At 45.8% G+C, this 20,435-nt stretch overlaps 1 protein-coding gene across 1 annotated transcript in view; it reads right to left on the bottom strand.

Moving 5' to 3' along the window:
• Positions 1 to 16,569, bottom strand: part of LOC135906201 (glyoxylate reductase/hydroxypyruvate reductase-like) — a 30,046-nt gene extending 13,477 nt beyond the window's left edge. The window contains exons 1-7 of the mRNA XM_065437462.2: positions 16,296 to 16,569; positions 12,529 to 12,659; positions 12,173 to 12,245; positions 11,563 to 11,679; positions 6,166 to 6,257; positions 4,687 to 4,764; positions 256 to 415 (exon numbers count right to left, since the gene is read on the bottom strand). Coding sequence (XP_065293534.1) covers positions 256 to 415; positions 4,687 to 4,764; positions 6,166 to 6,257; positions 11,563 to 11,679; positions 12,173 to 12,245; positions 12,529 to 12,659; positions 16,296 to 16,375 — 731 coding nt within the window. The 5' untranslated portion in view covers positions 16,376 to 16,569. The remainder of the gene's footprint in view (positions 1 to 255; positions 416 to 4,686; positions 4,765 to 6,165; positions 6,258 to 11,562; positions 11,680 to 12,172; positions 12,246 to 12,528; positions 12,660 to 16,295) is intronic.
• Between the last annotated feature and the right edge of the window lie 3,866 nt (positions 16,570 to 20,435).

The following is a 20,435-nucleotide window of genomic DNA, read 5'->3' as shown; positions in this document are numbered from 1 at the left end:
GAGCCAGCGCCCCTGCATTGTAATTAATGGAACGCTTCCCAACTCGAAAAAAGCAAACTGTTTCTGATGGGAATCGAGAGGTTTTTCTTGATACATACATAGTGAGTAAACCTTAATTCCAACCGACTCTAGGGAGCCTTCATACAAGTCTTGGCAGTGCGGCATGCAGGCTCCTTAATCGACTGTTATCCTCTACCAGATGAGCGCATGTTCTGCGGTCGGCCCGTGCACATCTACTTGACAAGCTCTGCTCACCTGCTGATGCTGACGAAGACAGCCGTGTGCTTCATCAGGTGGAAGGTTTTCTCGTTGAACATCTGCTGCGATTCCGCGTTGAGCGGGCAGCACGCGATCACGATGTCGCTGTTGCACAGCAAATGCTTCAGCGTGGTGTACTGGATGTCGTGCGGCAGCGCTGGGCCACCATTCGGCAAAGGTACAACGACAGGCCATGTAAGTTTTCAATCAGGGTGCGTCGATAGTGCATGCTACTTAAATACAATTAACAGAGGGCAGCGTAATGGATTCTGATCGCAGATAGCGGTATGCGAGCATGCTTTACGCCAAGAAATGACGAACTTGATCGCGTAACGGTCGAATTTGTTCTGTCGCTGTAAAACTAAACTCTCATGCAAATAAATTGTCCTTGATGTTACATTTATTTAGTAAATGCAGGCAGTCCATCGCTAACTGATATGCTGCTGCAGCAAAATGGCAATCCGTAATATTTTCTACCATCGAAAACACATTGTTTCCTTCTTGATATTGCAAAATTATAAAATGACAGCACGTCGTTTGTTTAAGGTGCTCGTTATAATGTTTTGCACTAATTCCTAGGGGGTTTGATTAATTTTAACGTCCAAGTTACATGATGGCGGCACCAGTGGTAGAGTGACTCGGAATACTTTTGACCGCCTGGGCCTCTTTAAGGAGAAGAAAGGGGGATAACCGAGGGGCCCGATTTTTATTAATAATATCATGAGAAGCCAACAAGCATAAACATGCATGGTTGTCTTTACGGAAGGCAGCCTGCATACGGCATTTGCGATGTGTCTTAACAGGAGTCCAACCATGAGCCGCGCCATGGCTGGACCATAGCTTTGCTCGCTCGAAAGCGAGCAATCTTTGGTGTAAGTCCTCAAAACTGTTTTTTCCCCCACAATAACTTGCAGGGAGAAGCACGCCTCTATGATTGGCCTCGTTTTTATAGGTGAGCTATAATGGTACGCACGTATTCGCTCGGCGGAGCTCAGGGGATGGGTTATCCTGACGTCGTTTGCAGCGAACCTCTTCTCCATTCTTTCGCGTGAAATACGTAAAGCGGCGTGCTGCCGCCGAGAAGACGCACAACCCAAGGCTTGGCTAATCTCCTCCGAGCCGCGGAAGCTTTTTGTGTCTCTCGGACTAACGGCACCCCCACATGCGGTTACTAGTGTACCACTATCCCATCTTCAGTGGAAGTTTTACGTGGTCGCGACGTCTGAGAAATGTATCATATCGTTATGTGATGTGCTCCCCTTGGGGCAGGAAAGTGGATTACTCTCTCGTGTAAACTGCCTAGGAGATCGCGCGCGGTGCGCACGCCGCGTGATGCACGCTGGTGATGACTACAGCGTCAACTAGTGGATAGTGGTGCAACTGCGTAGGGCTTGTATTGATCGCGAACGCGTGTAATTGTAACGGAGCGGATGCATGTAATAAGGCGGCCTTACATACTAGGTGCTTTATTTTACTATATGATTTTTTTTTTAAATCGCTTGTGGCAAATAGCGCGATTATAATCCTCGAACCGGACTGCTCGAAAAAGTGGACGTTACTTCCACTAGAAATCGAAATGCGCAACTAGCTAATTAAAAAAAATTTTACAAATTAGCTTTCAACTTACGGCAAATATTGCAATTCACGAATTTTAGCCGGGCAGATTGCAAGGCACTTGGAATGAATTCTGAGGATGGCATCGTAATCGGTCCGTAAGATTTAATGTTGGTTTTATCTCAATTACTGCTGTAAGTTGACTTCATTCTTCTCGAAGTCGAACACCTCGAAACGACGAAAAGAGCAAGCGCACGTGTACACACAGGAGCGGTGCTCGACTGTCAACTGAAATATTATTCGTGAAAACCATCTTTTATACATTCCATTCCCACACATTTGACACAACACAGGTCATTCATCGTTATAAACAAGCATAAACGATGTTCTTGTGCGGAAGCAACCACATGCTCCTCATTCTACTCTGGCGCCAACTCTCAAGAATGTTCTCGTCCTGTATGACGTTTCTGACGATTTTAGCAATACTTTTAATTTTAGCATGTGGTCCTAGTTTCTTAATTAGCCTCATGAGTATTCCGTCTATTTCCTTTGCGCTGGAGATCGAAATTTCTTGTTTTGCCCTTTTTTTCAGCTGAGAATAATCTGCTCTAATCTCTCTTCTGCGTTTGCCTCGTTTCCTAGTACTCACCTTTTTTTTTACATATCTTTCCGTCACCGTTTATAAATTACTCGACATCGGTTTCAGCAATAAAATTAAACGCGTCTTGTCCCTCCAAGGTACCTCTGTCTGCCTCCTCGATATGATAAGGGGCGACTTCATTCTTTCGAGTGATTTAACGAAGCTGCAGAATTTTTTTGGTGCTCTCTTGTTTTTCTCACACATTCCCGAGAACCAGCGATTACTTGAGCGGTTAGTTTTTCCTTGAACAAGTATCTTAATTTACCGTTTTTGCGCTGATATGTCTCCCATTGTTGGTCTATTTCCTCTTGTGACAGTCCTGCCATCTTTACTCATCTGCGTTCTCTGGACACGTTGCACCGCTCATCGATTGCGACCATGATTCTATTATTCCAGCAATTGCATGGTTTTATTGCGATGGCAATTATATTGACACTGCAGGAAATTTTTGCCGTCGGCGTCGCCGTGATATTCCGTATAAAATCTAAGGGCGATAACAGCGTCGCCGCGCGTCATATGCTGTAGGTGCGAGTGAAAGCACGCGAGGGAAGCCGGCGATCGCCGCTCAATCTGGCGCGTGCGGAGGAGAAAGCGGAGAGCAAACGCGCCGTCTTCCGTCGCGCGAAAGGCCGCGGGGAGATGGGGGGGAGGGGCGGCGGGCGTTGTGCTCCGGCAGCAACTGCGCATTTCGCGACTGGGCGCCAGGGGAACCGACGATGGCGGCTCAGTCTCACGCGGTATATATGGAGGAAAGCGGAGAGGCAGCGTGGGAGGGAGAGGGGGGGGGGCGGCCTCGACAGCGTTAGGGTGGCTAGACGGCCACCCCAGCCACCCTAACAGCGTCAACAAGTGCGTACTTTGCACGGTCGCGTGCGCCGTATCTTGAAAGCGATCTGCAGACGGCTCGTACCTTTTTGCGCGCTGTGTTCTAGCCGTTCTTGCGTCGAAGCGATAGACGGCACGAAGGTCACTTCGCTTGCTGCTGCTGCCGCACTTGCTCACACCAGCGCTTTGACAGTGAGTGTCCGCGCTCATCAAGTTTTGTGTTCATGTTTGCTTGTGCGCGCTGACACAATGCTTGTTCATTCAGTTAGTAAGCGAATGTTTCAAAGTTTATACGGCCGATAGAACTCAATACTACTGTCTACCAATTTGCTATCGCAATTGATGCTTCGGCTTTCGGGCTAAACTACGTCTTTATTTTTCCACTGGACATTTCCTTTTAATTTTTGCCCATCACGAGGCTCTCAAGTTCACCGTAATCCCAATCCTTTGGTCTACTTTCAATGACCTGCTGAATGATTGCTTCTATATTTTGGTATGTTCATTTGTAACTTAAATTTAATGTACTGCGTTTGTACTCCTGCATTTTTTTTTCCTCCGCTGGGTGATCCATGCGCAAAGTAACCTTTTTAGGATCACCCAACCATCCTAAGCTTCTAGTTCCTTCTTCGCCTATATTTCTTCTAGTGAATTCATTGTAGAGTTCTTTGGGCATCAGAGCGTAATCTATCAACGGTTGCCTGTTGACAGGTTCCTATCACATTTAGGTTGCCTATTTATAATCAACAGATTTTGCCGGTCTCTAAAATCAAGCAGTACTTTCTCGTGATAGACTGCGAGTCCATCCAAATCCTCAGTTCGGGCATTCATATCCTTTAGCAATATAATTCCTAATTCCTACCTTATCTCTCAACTGTTAGTATCTTCACACTGTACCAACTAATTGTTTACTTGTCCACGCTTATTTCTTGTGCGCAAGTATAAGCTAGTTTCAGATTACATTATCCTCCGCAATTACAGTGTCTCCCGGACAGGAAACGTTGGTTACAAGTAAGCGCTATTTTATGCCAGTCTGAGAAATGAGAATGACCGATCCTGCCTCCTCTTTTGTCCTGTTACAGCCCTCCCGGACGTAACTTTCAACGAATGGTAACTTCTCCAAATCCCTAAGAATTTTTACCCGTCTTGATTTGCCCGCACGCCATCTATTTCTCCGGGATGTGCCACTGGGCCGTACAGATGATAAAAAATGAAAATAATCGGAGGAAATGAATTATTGTAAAATACGAACCCTGATCAATAAAATACGGCACTATTCCTCTTTCGGCTGTGCTCTGTGGCACCCGGCGGGAGTGCCTGAACCTTCGTAATAAATTGAGCGCGCTCATTGTGCAGTGTACACGAGATGACTGTCCTCTCAACAATGGCATAAACTCGCGAGAGCTACTTACGGTCCAGTTTGGGGCGCCTGTTGTGGTACAAAAAGCTTCGCACTTTGAACGCCCTCAGCCGGTTGACAATTTCCATTCCTGGAACAATCGTATGACAAAATTCAACTTGACGTGCAGTTGCGTATATTTTGTTGCTCTATGGGAATGACAATTCACTTCCCGAACCTGCATTACGGTGATGAGAGACAGCGTGGTGGAAGCTAACAACATAATTTGATAACATGCACCGAATTTTAAATACATGGGTATTCTTGCATTCCATCCGCATTGGAATGCTGCTCCTGTGGCCGGAAATCAAAACCTCGACGAGTAGATGAGCACTATAAATTCAGGCTTTGTGACTATAGATCAGCAGACACCGCTGTATCCTAAATATAATCAGTGTACAACTTTTGTTTGTTTCTGTTTTCTTTTTCAATCGGCACTAGCTTCCTAGCACCCGTTACCAGTGTTCAGAGATTGCGATGAACTTAAGCTGCAATTTATTGAATTCTTTTTATAACTTTCCTGGACATTCTGATGTATACCTACCAAATCAACAAGGACACTCGATGTATAAAGCTTACGGGGCGCGGGTCTGCGAAATAGCTGAATGTTTCAAGAGCATCAGCGCACAGCATGGAATGCAGGGGTCGAATTTACAAAGCTTTTTGTTCGTAAATGCCATTTATTATTGGCCGGCCGCCGTCGCTAATAATACCTCCAACATTGCCATTGGCTGACATTGGTTCTTACGAGCAGTGTCAGCGTTAGAACGTTTTTGTGAATAAGGTCATATGTTTATTACGTGCAGTGGTGTACGCGGCAAGCATATATTGCTCTACTGCTTTACTGACTGCGCGCAAAAGATGGGCTGAAATTCGGCTCTATCGCGCAAATTGCGTCCCGCAAGCTACTGACGCCGACTCTTCGTGTAAATTGGGCGCCCAAAATAACTTCCTGATTTAAACTTACATGTTTCTCGAAAGATCTCCAAAATATATTCGCCTTCAATGTATACTCTTCCTGAAGCGCTGTGCACTTGAACCGCGGGTTCCTCCTTCGCTCAAGGCAGTTTTGCAACTCTAGCAGTTTATTGGCTTTTAGCATTCTGCAACCTAAAGAAAAGGACAGCAGTGGTGACAGCGGCGTTTGCGACAGTGAGAGGGGCCGAAAACCGTTTCGGCGACAGAGATTCCATCAGTGGCCACAATACCAGCGAAGATACCTGGCTGCTTTGGCGCATCTCTCGAAGGGTAAGCGGCCTAGCTTACCTTAACCAAGTGACCTTCACGCCATAAAGCCCAGCGTATCGTTTTTTATACGCTGAGTTGGCTACCTCAAAATTCTGATTTAAGTCCGGGAAACTTACGGTGAGCTGCTAGTAGCGTTTTTGGTACGCTGGAGACAAACGTCGGTGCTTAAAATGCGCCGTAGAGGCGAGTGTCTGCATAAGGCTTGTGAGTGTTATCTCAAAAGCTCCAGGAGCAGCTTACGCACCGATGTCTCCGAGGCCAATGATCCCGGCAACCTTGCCTACGAGCTCAGGTCCGACCATCCAGGACAGATTGACGGTTGGAGTCCAGTTCCCCCTGTAACGGTGAGAAAGTCATGCCTAGCCAAAAACGGCAGCGCGCAAGTTACGGCAGCTATGATTCCAGTCTGAATTCGGCCTTACACAAGATCAAGTCTGTTCGCTTATAGCATATGGTGCATTTCAAATTTAAATGAAATCCGCGATCTAATTATGAGGTACGCCGTAGTGGGAGACTCCGGATGAACGTTGACCACCTGGGGCTCTTGAAGATGCACCCAATGCACGGTACACGAGGACTTTTGCATTTCGCCTCCATTGAAATGCGGTCGCCGCGGTAGGGATCGAGCCCGCGACTCTGTGCTCAGCAGCAGTGGCGTAGGGAGAAATTTATTTCGGGAAGGGGGAGGAGGGTTCCGCCGACACTTACCCCACTCCTTCCCCTCTTTCACCTCTCTCTCTCTCTCTCTCTCTCTCTCTCTCTCTATATATATATATATATATATATATATATATATATATATATATATATATATATATATATATATATATATATATATATATATATAGTTACGTTGCAGAAGTCACATATACGTATGTATTTTCAATATAGACAAGAGGAACAATGGTGCACAAACAAGATGGCTGTCGAGACCGATGCCACCTCTACCCGTCAAATCGTCTTCCTCTGACTGGCGCCTCTCGGTTGCACCGTAATTATATATATATATATATATATATATATATATATATATATATATATATATATATATATATATATATATATATATATATATATATATATATATATATATATATATATATATATATATATATACACACATATATATATATACATATATATATATATATATATATATAGATATATATATATATATATATATATGGAGGTCGCACAATACGCAAAGACAAAGTTCGCATCAAATTATGCTATCATCCTTTGGTATTTTTAAAGATGAGAATAAGTGAACCAAAATTTCATTTACGAATTGATGCATTTATATATGTGTCGATGACCTAGCTGGTACATTAGCAGCGTTAAAAACGGGGCCTTAGAAAAACAAGACAGCGCACTAGCGTGTGTCTTCTCGTTTGCAGGCCAGACTTGTTGCAGCCCAGGTAACAGCGGAGATCATGTTTGTTTTTAAGCTAGACCTTCTATTGAGTGGTGCGGCCACGGCTACTTACAGGAGAGGGCGGGCACAATTTTGCAAATTTCCTATCACTCAATCGCGCTTTCGGAGTTGTGGGTATGCTATATTATTCTAGACTTAAAAATAAAGGAACGAAGCTTTGCGCTAAAACTTCAGTATCATAGGATGCAGGTTTCACTCACTTTTGGTGATCCGCTGTCCGACTTATTTAAAGAGATGTTTGGAAGCAACTTGCGATCATGGTACTGTAGTCATCACGCGACGCATATTGTTATTTGATCACACTCGGGAACTGATGAGGTCGACAGTCCGAAGCAGGGCTGCTTCCTGTTCAGAAGCCTTTGGGAAAATTATACGGCATCCGTTGTTCGCAGTAAAGTAAGGGCTAGTAGCTCCAAGAGATTTGAAAACGTCGTGTCTCCAGACACCCGTCTATTCTGAAAATTGCCGAGACGTTTAGTGAGGATATATAGGCTCTCCGCAGTAAGTAGCACGTGTTTCCATGTGGTAGGTGAGCCTCAGCTAGGCGAGTGGCCACGGCTGTCCAGTGTTAAGCGATCGGGCAGTGTACGAGATGCTCCCCATAACTATCCGGCAACTTCGTTCTTCGCGCCTTTTATGTGCGTCCTCTCCTCCTCGTATCGATCACTCCCCTCCCCTTCTTAACATTCTTTTTCGTTAGTCACTGTCACACTCTTCAACATTCACCTCTTTGTTGAACGGCTCGGCGGCCGTTAACATTCCTATATTTATGTTTCTGCGTGGACTTCGAGGCCATTCTTCTACCTACCCTCCCACCTGTTTGTTGTGGCGGTTTCTTAGCTTCCCTGGCCGAGCACCTCTGTCCTTGATATATTTTGCCATACGCAAATCAGCCTTCTTTTAAAGCGAAGCTTTTTTTTCCTCGAAAGTTTGCCCTCGTCAGGGGTGGTTCAGAGCGTGTATATTTATTTATTTATTTATTTAAAAATACCTTACAGGCCTCAAAGTGAGGCATTGAGTAAGGCGGGTAGTACATAGAAAATAATTTGAATACAAGACATCTATAAACCGTATCTGTTTACAACATACAACCAAAGTACAACTGAGATGAAAAAAGAAATATTTAGATCATGATTCACTAGGGAAAAGAAGAAAGAAAAAAAACGTAATATAATAACAAGGAATAACTTTCGCCATCTTCCAATCTGCGGGAAGGTGGCCTGTCGCAAGTGATTTTCTGAATATAAAAAACGAATTTTGCTAGATATTTCTACCGTATTCTTTAAAATCTTTGAGTTTATACCATCTATGCCACATGAAGAAGACATTTTAAGGTTATTTATGAGAGAAGAGAGGCCCTCCAAAGTGACTTCAATAGGTTCCATGTATTGGTAGCCTAATTCTGAAACAAAAGGTGTATTTGAAGTGTTCTCTTGTGTAAATACAGAGCTGAAGAATGAATTAAAGACCTCCGAACATTCACTGACTGGAATAGAAGTATTGCTGCTGTTATGTAATGATAATTCATCTGATTCGTTGTTAGGCTTTATTATTTTCCAAAACTTGGCAGGATTGTTCTTAAGCAGCTCAGGAAGATCATTAGAAAAATATTTATCTTTAGCTTCGCCTAAAGCTGAGCAGTACGATTTAAGGTACGTTTTGTAATTCTGCCACGCTGCTGATGTGCGATCTCGCTTAGCGATATTATACAAGCGTTTCTTCTTGTTCCTCATGCGCTGAAGCTTTTTAGTAAACTTTAATAATTAGTAAACTTTAGTAAACTTTTAGTAAACTAGTAAACTACATGGAACGAGCGTGGCAGAGAGGAAAGAAGACGCGAGAAACTTATTTGGACCTCTGCAACGCGTCGAATGTGCACAATGCCCTCTGGAGCTCCCTGGGCGTCGATCGCCACATTAACGTTACTCTTGACAGCTGTAATTATCCGTGACCTCCCGCAAAACCACTGCAGAAATTGCAGCGCTTACCCTTCTACTATACCCAAATCCAGAGGGAAGCTATATAGAATGGTAGAGAGGTGGGAAGGAGGCAGAGAATGGGTAGAACCGACGCAGTCGTGAAACGAGTGAATAACAGCCTTGCCACTCTTCGCTCGCTGTTCCCATACAAGGGGTGGAGGGAATAGGGAAAAAAAAGGTGACGATACTACTATAGACACGTCAGTGGTTGCGCAGAAACTGGATAAACTTAAGTTGTAGGTACGATGACATGACAACTCCCTCCTCCCCCTTCAGACCACCACTAGCCCTCGCCTTGCTTTGACATTCAAGCTTTCCCTTTCATCCATGTCGTTGTTTCGGAGCCCACCTCCTGAAAATTTCTGTTCCATGGGAAAGAGGGGCAGGGTCGTCAGAAAATTTCGCCGGGTCCCCTCCTCCCCCCATGGCTACGCCAATGCTCAGCAGCACAATGCTATAACCACTGAGCACCCGCGGTGGGCTGCATGTAAGAGTGAAAATGGCGTTATAAGCGGCTATCGTTACGTTGAAACAAAGAAAGCATGCATGTTTACAAGTGTGGTGCACGTTGGAATACTTAAACTGCAGTATAAGCAATAAACTGCAATATTACTTCAACTTAGCTAAAGAAGAACTTGATATGATGCGGTAGCCAGACATCCCATAAGCATGTCATACGGAGTAATCATTTTTAAGTTTTACGGAATTTCTAAACACTGTTGATGATAACATAATTCTAGCCCTTGAGCTAGATTACTCAAAGAGGCAGACATTACTTGCAAGGAAGATCGAGGCACATATTTAACGAATTAAAATACACCACTGATTAACTTCTTAATTAATTACCTTGCGGCACATATTGTAATTTGCGAATTTACTTGGAAGGAATTTTCAGAACGGCACAAGTTTGAGATATGCGCCATCAAACTCGCCTTAAAAATGCACTGTTGTCTCACGTACTTCTTTAAGAAAACTTTTATGCATTCAAGCACAAAAGTAACTGCAACGCCCATGAATTTCGTCCCACGCAGATTGGGATATACTATCTCGAAACCGTTGTCCTCCTGGAAGATAACTTCAAGTGGATACGTCTTGCAAACTGACCGGCTACAATTCGTAAATTGCAATATGTGCCGCAAAGTAATTAAGAAGTCAATTAGTGAATTTCTGGTAATTAGACAACTATGTGTTTCGACTTCTCGCGCTAGAAATGTCCGTCTCTTCGAATAACCCAGCTCAACGACAAAAACTGTGCTACCTGCCATAGGCAATTTTGAAAAGTTCGGTAAACCTTAAAAATTATCACCCTGTATATCATCTGTAGTCGGCCTGTAATCGATGGCGGAATAACATAACTGGTTTTTTTTTTTTTAAGCGTGGACCATACTTTACACCACGGACACAGACAATAATAAAACTATGTCAATCCCAACTGTAGTAAGCCGAACTCTCAAACCTGTCAAACAACATTTTGTTGGCTTTCCACGTTGCTCGTGCTAGAAGAAGAACCCTCTGAAGTTATTCAGAAAGCGATAAGGATTGATCTAACCGAAAGGCAGGAAAAATCAACAGAAATTGATGCGAACGCCAGCAAAAGAGCAGTTCAAGGCACGTCCTGTGTGTTGATGGCGAGGACGTTGTCTCTAAGACACAATCTTTGACAAGCAGTGCTCCTGATATTACCCTAAAGTCTTAGATAACTTCTTCTTGCAGCGTGAGAACAGCGCATCATATATTTATGAGAAATCGGAAACAGGACGTTATCGTCCTCTGCGGCTGTCTGATATCCACTGCAGATTCGATTAAGATGTACCTTACAGGCATCAGAGCCTCGATGTTGTTTTTACGATCAAATTCTAGTTACAAGTCCAATTTGTTGAATGCCTTGTGGTTCCAACTAGACTCGCATTCCAATTACACGGGCGTATAGGAAACTTGGGAACAGGCTTAGGTTGGAAAATTAATCGAACCAAGCAACTATACTATATTAACTTCGAAATTTAGCGTCAGGCTATGCTTTCTTTCATGTGCCTATATCGCACAATCAGGCGAACACAAATAATTCAGTTTTGCTCAGCTGTGTATCTATTCACATTCAGCACAGTTAAAGAATTCACATTAATGCATGTGATTCAGTCACTTTCCCGAATTTTCAGACATTTTCCCAATGACTTTCTTCAGCTTTCTTCCGATACGAAGGGCGCCAAAGAGGAGCCTTCAGACTCACGCCCTTATTGCGTCGAATCCCTCGACGATCCTTCGTGACGCCATAATCGTGAGCGCCAGTGCGACTTCGGCCACGGCGTCGCTCTGCACGTGTGGCGTGTTCCCGACGTGGATGCCGCTGTGATGAAGACAAAACAGCACACGACTGGTTGGAGGCAAACATTTTTGGGCACAAAGTCATCTGCACCGTCATCGGGCAACGGCTCGCACGCTTACCAGTGCCCTTCTGGTATAAATACTGAGCGCGGAACGCTCCGTGACATGCACATCTGCTGGGTGCTCTTTGTGCAAACCAAGGGGCGAGTTCACGAAGATTTTCGCTCCTAAGTGCTATTTCCGACATTTGTGCGTGCGTGCGTGTGTGTGTGTGTGTGTGTGTGTGTGTGTGTGTGTGTGTGTGTGTGTGTGTGGGTGTGTGTGTGTGTGTGTGTGTGTGCGTGCGTGCGGGCCCGAAAAAGATGCGTAATTATATTTACATTTTTCGGTTATAAGAAAGCGCAGCCTGCAACACCGGTTCTAGTTCAACGCTTTTTCGTTGGTGTCAAGCTATATGTATAGAATCAATGGCTGCTTACTGTGGAGAGAGTGCACGCTAGCAATAGTGGACTTACCGTCTGCGGCACTCTTCTAGGTCGATGTTGCCGTGGTGCACTGACATGGTGGCCACCACTCGCAGACGGGAGCCTGTGCCACAGAATGGTCCCTTCAATATCAGCAGCCAACTTATTGTATTTTGATTTTGGAGAGTTATCAAAGCTGCCTCACGGTCTACGGGATATTGTTAATCTGAACCGGATCATTTGTTGGAGGGAAATAAAGAAAGAACATGATCTACGTACATCCTGCGAGTTTGCCTTGCTGCCTGCATACAGAATTCGACAGCTGCAGCTGTAAGTTGCCATTCGTGTTGCTCGGGCGGGCTTAACCTTAGTTGGGTATAGATGGGCTGTCAGCGCCGGGCCCTTACCGACCATGTCGAGTGTCTTCACGTTGATCTTTTCGAAGTGCTGGATAAAGAGCGCCTCCATCCCGTGCACGTACTTGCCCCATAGCTCGAGCCAGTTGGTCGGTGTGCAAGGCACGCTGGTCACGTTGCACCTGCGTCACAACGCCATCTTGCACAGTGCGCCATTCGTTTTGAATTCCGTTTCATTCACCTTCATAACTTGCGAGGCGCACAAAACGAAGTGTCGTGTCCCTTCCCCTCGCCCTTCTCTTTTCTCCATTGATATGCTCCAACGACAATTGGTACGCTTTCGCTGTCTTGCAGCCGCTTGTTTCATGCTTTATATGCGGTTGTCGCCAACGGCGATGGCTATTTAGTAATGACATGATTCAAGAACTTCTTTTCTGTTGTTGCTCTGGAAAGAACAAATGTGGTTCCACGCCAGTGACAACTGAGTTTGCCTAAATGACTCTTAGACTACTTACGAATTTGCTGCGAAATTCATCATTGTGCTGAACACACTTGCATTAAAGTGCAGGATAATTTCCCCCTTATTTCGCAGAACGTCGGGTGCGTTGAAAGCCCAAAACATTTCTTTCTTTGGTGCAGGTATACTGGTGCAGGTATCTGACACGGCTGTAATGGAGGATATCCTTACATTGTTGAGTTACGCTCGGCTGGCTGTCTTTGCATACCGTACCTGGCTAGGCAGCCTCGACTTTTCAATAAATATACACGCTTCAGAAAGGAAGGTAGCGTTTCCAGTTTTATTAACAAGGAAGGAAACGCTAAACGATTATTTTCTTTTCATTCCCACCTTGTCCTAGCACTTTTGTTTCACACCGCGGCATCGGTTATGAGGCCATATAACGTAAAACTATTCCATTCTGTTATTCAAATCTTCTTACTTCAAACTCACGTAACCGCCAACGGAAGCATTTGGTGGTTACCCGCAGCGTTGTTTGAACAGCCAAATCAAACGCTATCCTCGTTTATAGGATGTGTGTCTTGTTTGCTTTCAAAGTGAATGTCATTGCCTACATTGAAATGTTTTTCTTATCTAATTGGCTGACAAGAGACGAGGAACGTGTTGAAATGAAGAAGGTTTCGATGGGTTGGCTTGCGCAGTGAAAGTAGGGCAACCGGATGGGGAGGGTGGTGCCGGCGTCCGCACTTATTCTGCTTCTCCTGCTTAGCTTGCGGTGGCTGGTCGAAAATCGCGGCGGCGTGCAACGGAAAAATAAAAATTCCACTAAAACAGATTCTTGGCAAAGAAGAGTTGGTAAAGCGATGTCATGCGTGCCGAAAGGGCTCGAAAAGGTTATATTGACATGCAAAAATTTTTATGATAAGCTGAGAAAGTCATTCTCTTAGGCAGCTCCGAGTAGCAAGTGCCACAACGATCGGCTGGTAGCCATCTTTTATTTCTTTTGGAACTAGGCAGTCTCTGGCTATCACAAAAAAAAATCAGTTTTGTTCGGCATATTAATGCAACGTTAGTGCTGGCACATCATTCTGACGTGTCAGTTTTGGGGGTATTGTGACCTCGCGTGACAGACAGGTGTAGTAGGCGCAGCCCGAAAAATTTTGACCAATAGAGAAGGGCTAAAGGCGAGAAAGGCGTAGAATCGTAAAAGATTATTTTTCTTTTGTTCGGCGTAATCATATCTAATCACGCATAATCACACACGTCATATCAAATGGGGATTTTTCGCGGTTTTCGTGACATCGCGTGAGAGACGCGCGTAGTGGGCGTGGCCCAATTTTTTTCAGAAATCATGGAGGGCTAGTGGATGAAATGAATGAAATGTAATGGAAGCAGAATGGAATAAAAAAAAATTATGGGTTTTTACGTGCCAAAACCACGATCTGATTATGAGGCACGCCATCGTGGGGGACTCCGGAAATTTGGAACCCTTGGGGTTCTTTAACGTCCACCTAAATCTAAGTACAAGGTTGCTTTCGCATTTCGCCCCCATCGAAATGCGGCCGCCGTGGCCGGTATTCGATCCCGCGACCTCGTGCTTAGCAGCCCAACACCATAGCCACTAAGCAACCACGGTGGTTACAGGTTGGAATAGCTTTACGTTATAGCGTCTATGATGTTGTACAAACTATATTCCACACACAAGGGTGGCAAACTGGGCCAGTACATAGTATATATCCTTTCGTACTGAATATTTTTCGCTGCTGACTGTAGTGACTGTACCTGATTGATCGGGCCCATGGGATAGCAGCAGCAATGGGGCTCTAGACTGAGTGCTCCACCCTCTGGGACTTCATTATAAAATAATAAATATAGTTTTCTACTACCACGAGAACAACAACAACAACAACAATATTGAGCTGCGATGTAAATATTCGCCATCCGCGATTTCAAAACTCGCGCAAGTTCCGGCGATAGAGATTCGCTAAACATTAACCCCAACGAAGATGATGTGTGTAAGTGGGAGTTGTGAGATCAGCGGACTGCCAAACTACCAAAAATATTTCGGTCATGAAGAAGGGGGATTCATTGCTCTTACCAATTGATATTTTTACTTTGATGTTACCCACGCTAATTCTGCTCATGAATACGGACGTTTGCATGAACTTCATAAAACCAGATCGAGTCGGCTTGCAGGGCTTAAATTTGCCCGTGCATGTGGCTCATGTGAGTGCTAGCCGGCCGGGCCAGGAATGTCAGCCCAGTTTGGGTCAACCTGCCTCCATGGGGTAGGTTGTTTGTCAATAGGCAAGTAAACGCGGTTAAGCTTGAACAAGAGTGCGCAGTCGTCAAAGAATTATACGCCATGTTGATGTCAGTACCAGGAACGCGTTCAAAAGTAAACGCTGGGGGGTAAGGCGACCCCAGCTGAAGATCTCAGATCTCAGCTCAGGTAGGGGTTCTCCGCTCAAGAATACGGTCTCATCCCGTCTTCTTGCTGAGCCTCTTTGCTGCAGGTTCGCGTAAAACAATTCAACGACATCTGTCTGGCGTTGTTACAAGCGGTCGCTGCTTTGCTTGAAGCAGACGCATCTCTTAGCACCATAATTTCACCTATCATGATCGACGGACGGAATTAATAGAATGGTATCCGAGAAAGCTTCGTATTGTTATCATAAAAATTCATCCTGTCAGCATCAAAAGACACAAGACACCGTTTATTAATATTGCTACTACAAGGCAGGAGATTGACAGTCAGCTACTCCGAAAAGTACAATCTCGCAATTTGGAAGCTGCTAGCGGCGCGGATAAGCGACTGCGCTGCTGTGCCCCCGCTAACGTCCAATCCTGCTGCCTTCGTGACACCCATGCATACACGAATTAAGCTGCACTTTGGAGACGTTGAGATAGGCAAGACCAGAGCCAGACGCCGTGACAGAACGTCAAGGCGTCCAACCAGCAATCAAATGCCCCTATTGTCATCCGCACCTCAAGAGGTGCATTTGGGCGCCACATGAGAAATTGTCGCCATGGGAGTGGCCCAAACCTCCTTTCTGTTCAACTCACAAGGGTTTCGAAAGGAATTTATGGCGCCAGGCTCCTTTCCCAAGCCTATCACCACTGAAAAAAAGCGGAACGCCAGACTGGGGAGGGGGGGGGGGGTACGTTTGTGACCATTTGAACCAGTAGGTGCCCGGCGGCGGTGGGAATCGAACCTACAGCCTCCCGTCCCGCAGACGAGGCGGGCGCTCCACAACAAGGTCGCAATTGTGTTTTCGGCGTGCAACGCTTCTGCGGGCTGACCTTCTAGCAGGTCAGTAGTAGTGTGGTCCATAGTAGTAGACACATGAGTATGACTTACTTCGACTCCAGTAGCTCTATGGCCTTGGCTGGTATGTCGGTCCTGCTCACGAAAACCTTGTACTTGGTGGGCATAGCCATGTGGCTGATCCTTTAGTGGCGTCGCACGCCTTCCAAGTCGCCGATGAAAGTGAGCTTGAGCGATCTGCGTTCGACGCTGGCTACGCCCACTAGTCCAGAGGCAGGGTTGCTTCGATCTGTCATCGCTCTGCTCAAGTGTGGTGGTCGAGAATGGGCGCCATAGCTGTCGGCGCGAGCTTAAACTGATGATGTTTGCTGCCTCGAAGCTTGCATGCGGTGAACACGCTCTCTCCGTGTTATAGGCACATATTTTCTGGATTAATTCTCAAAATCAGTGTAGTGGATGGCCACGCGCGCAGATGCTGAATATAACAGAGTTATATTATTTAGTTAAATTTAGTTCGTACCTTTAGCGTCACCGGTAAATGCTTACTGCGGGGATCCGACAGTGAATGTATCGCCTCTTCTAAATCTTTGTTTGAGGGTACGTCCGAGGTTCTTTCGCGAAAAAGCTCAACATGGGCAACGGACGCCGAACTACATATTACTACAGACGTGGCGTGTTTGTTTTCATGCCTGTGCCATGCGCTCGCATTTTTCTCGTTAGACAGCAAAACACTGCACCTTCACACTCTTACTCCTGTTGCCACTGCTTGGAAACAGCGCAAGGACATTATGGTGCTACCGAAATAAACATATTGCGCACAGAAGCGCCACTGCGAAGAAGGTGGTCAATAACGTTGCAGTACTTCATAATTTTTTTCGTCTTTATTGGTGCCAGTATGCGCACTGAGACGTCATTTAATTTGTTAGCCACTGTTAACACTTCTTTATTAAATTGTTCAGAAAAAGACGCGCAGAAGCTCAAGGAAGCAAAAAAAGAAAAGGAATGCGCAGCGTGGTTGCACATGAATAGCCCGTAAAGGGTAGATGTAGCTGTTACTGAATGAAACAGCAACGACGACGACGACGACTGGCCGGTTATCGCGGGCGTCACATGTGCTGTTCGTGTTTGTCGTTCTATTTGTAAAGGTACAGCTAGTACAATTAATGATGCATATGCGTGCACATTAGGACCAGTTTCTCATGCGTCATGCCAGTGTAAACTTTTGGAAAGCATGGCGAACGCAAGATTAATATGGTAAGTGAGTGAGTAAAAACTTGGTTGAATATAAAGAAAATAAGGCGCGATGGTTGGGGCCCCTATTCCAGGGCCCCACTGGCACGAGCGGCTCACTGGGCTTGGTCCAGAAGAGCCAATTGGCTCTCCCGACCCTCGTCTGCAAGCCATGCATCCCACTGCCTATTCCTCATTAGCGGATGTTGATGTATTATGGGGCTGTCTATGTGCGGAGGCCTCCTGGGGCACCCCCTTGTGATGTGTTTTATTGTTGGTGTGTCTGTGCACCACGGGCACTCGTCAGTGAACCTCGTGGGGTGTATTCTGTGTAGGTGGTGCAGGTTGGGGTATGTATTCATCTGGATACGACGCCAGTCTCTCTCCTGTTGACTGTTTAAATCGGAGTGAGTATGTCCAAAACGTCTCCGCTCCTGCCTTTGCTGTAGGAGGACGTCTCGAGAATTCGGTGGAAGGTCGTCGCTAGGCCATGCCATTTCTAGGACGTTTAATTATCGAGCAATACGATCAGCCTTCGCGCTTCCTGCCAGTCCCTCGTGCGCCGGACACTATATGATAGTGTGGTGCCCTTCTAGTTGATTGCCTAAAATTTTGAGTATTTATTTGGGTGCCGCTCCATTTAGAAACAGGCGGCAAGCCGCTTGTGAGACGGATAATATGACAGTCGAATTGGTTCGGCGCTCGGCGTCCTGAATGGCCAAGGCGATGGCTGCAGCCTCTGCCACGCATGCCGATGTGGCTTTGAAGGATGCCGTTGTTATGTTGTTTTTACATGTAGAGACTATGGTATATGGTATGGTATATGGAATATGATAGTTAGAGGAAAACAGTGTCGAGCACTCGGTACGAGTTCCGGAATGTCCTTTCTGCTCAAGACGCTATGTTGTGCCTAAAGGGGGACGTTTGCTTGCCCTCGCGTAGTCACTGGGGTAGACGCCAGAAAGGCTTTCGACAGTCTTTCACACTCCTCCATCATCCTGGTCGTACAAGCAATGAGCATCAAAGACAGCAGGTACAATTTCATTGCTGTCTTCCTTGAGGGTCAACCATTTCAAGACTCAGTTCCGACCATCAGAACCGAGGTGGAGCTCCCCGAGGGGCCGTAATCTCTCCTACTTTATTCAATCCCGATCTTAGAAGTTCTTCTTGGAAAACTAGAAAAATCTATCACAAACACTGAGCATGCGATTGAGGCAGAGGTTGTGAACCTATGAATTAAGCAAGGTTCCCTAGAAGAGCAAGAGAGGCCTACGTACACCCTTATAAGTTATCATGGAGAGATTCACACAAAGGATATAGGCTCGCAGTAGCGCTAGAAAAAAGGGAAGCCGAGTTCGTGGTTATCCATGGTGGAAGCAGGCCCACTTCGCCGGAAAGGCGGTGGTCCCGGGTTCGAGTCCCGGACCAGGACGAATTTTTCTTCAACTATGAGGCTTTTCTGTCGAGGAACCCGTTTGGGTTTCCTTTGTAGCAATTGCTACGAACAGGTGGATGTCTGATTTTCCCTTTATTCATTACTTCTCTCCACCTTGCGGGTCTCCGCAGAACTACTACGTCAAACGTACACTTGCCTTTGCTTCGTGTTGTCGACAAATTCGACTTCGCCCTGCCATCTGCTAGCCGCCTGGTTAGCTCAGATGGTAGAGCGGCTGCCCCGGAAAGGCGGGGTGGTCCCGGGTTCGAGTCCCGGACCAGGACGAATTTTTCTTCAACTATGAGGCTTTTCTTTCGAGGAACCCGTTGGGTTTCCTTTGTAGCAATTGCTACGAACAGGTGGATGTCTGATTTTCCCTTTATTCAGGTCCACTTCAAATAACCAAGGCAAAACAAGCGTCCATCTCTTTATCGGACAGGCATGCATCCTCACAAAGTAAGTCACCCACATACCGCCAATGTCTTTGAATGAATAGTGTGCAACCTCAACGTGGTCCAACTGATGTACAAGTTACCAAGCATGCCACTCAATTTCTCCGCAGGATCGCCGACACAGTGCAAGGTGTGCCAAAGAAAAAGACACGTGGCACTTTGTGCAGACTTTGGTACATGATCGTATCCTGACGGCGACCCCTTCCACCCAATCATTAAAGCACAGCTACGCACTCTAGCTAGAGCGCCACGAGGCCAGAGGGGTAATAACCGGACTGACATAGGTCACGCCACTCTCGGCCCTCAACAGCTTCAATGTGTTGGGTGACATCGCTGAACTCATCGCAACGCACAATATTATCGTGCCCGTTTTGCGCCTCAAGTCCACAAACACAATGAGGATCGCCCTGGCGAAAATTATGTACGACACCTGGACTACCCGTACTTCCCTCTACCCCCTTGCATCGCATCCCAATTGCAAGCCGTAAGCCGCTATTGAAAAACATGAGGACAAGGTCAAACGGCGAGGAGACAGACGTAAGCCAATCGCAACGATAAAAAATAGTAGGAACTACGCGAGGGCAATGATTTCTCTGGCAAGGTCCATACAGTTTATGTAGGTGCATCTGCTGAAGGGCAAGAGCAATAGTCAATGTTCACGATGGCTTCGACAAATATCGAAGATGCCGTGTGGAGACGTCGTCCACGGATTTTCGGTACAACTGTTTGCCATTCTAGACTTGGCCAAATTTGCGCTGAATTTGTAGATCGCATATCAGCAATAGATTACAAACATTATTGCAGCGTGTTCATGGATTCGAAAGATGCTTTTCGTGCCTCCTAAGACACTCACCCACAGTGTTTAAACAACTCCACCTCCACGTGCGTCTTCTTCGTGATCGAGGACACGATTGTCACCTACAGCAGATACAGGGTCACGCGGGCATACCAGTAAATAAACTGTCCCGTCGACTAACACGTGCCGCGCTACTATCAGGGCAGTTAAATTTGTCCGAACAATTACTGAACCACCTACCTGAAGATATAGAAATACATAGTCACCGGTACTATCCGATGGAAGTAACAACCCAAATATAGCCGGATACCCCAACTACA

Source organism: Dermacentor albipictus, chromosome 1, assembly GCF_038994185.2.
Source record: "Dermacentor albipictus isolate Rhodes 1998 colony chromosome 1, USDA_Dalb.pri_finalv2, whole genome shotgun sequence".
In the NCBI taxonomy this organism is placed as follows: Eukaryota; Metazoa; Arthropoda; class Arachnida; order Ixodida; family Ixodidae; genus Dermacentor; species Dermacentor albipictus.
This window is presented reverse-complemented; position numbering and strand designations above follow the sequence as displayed.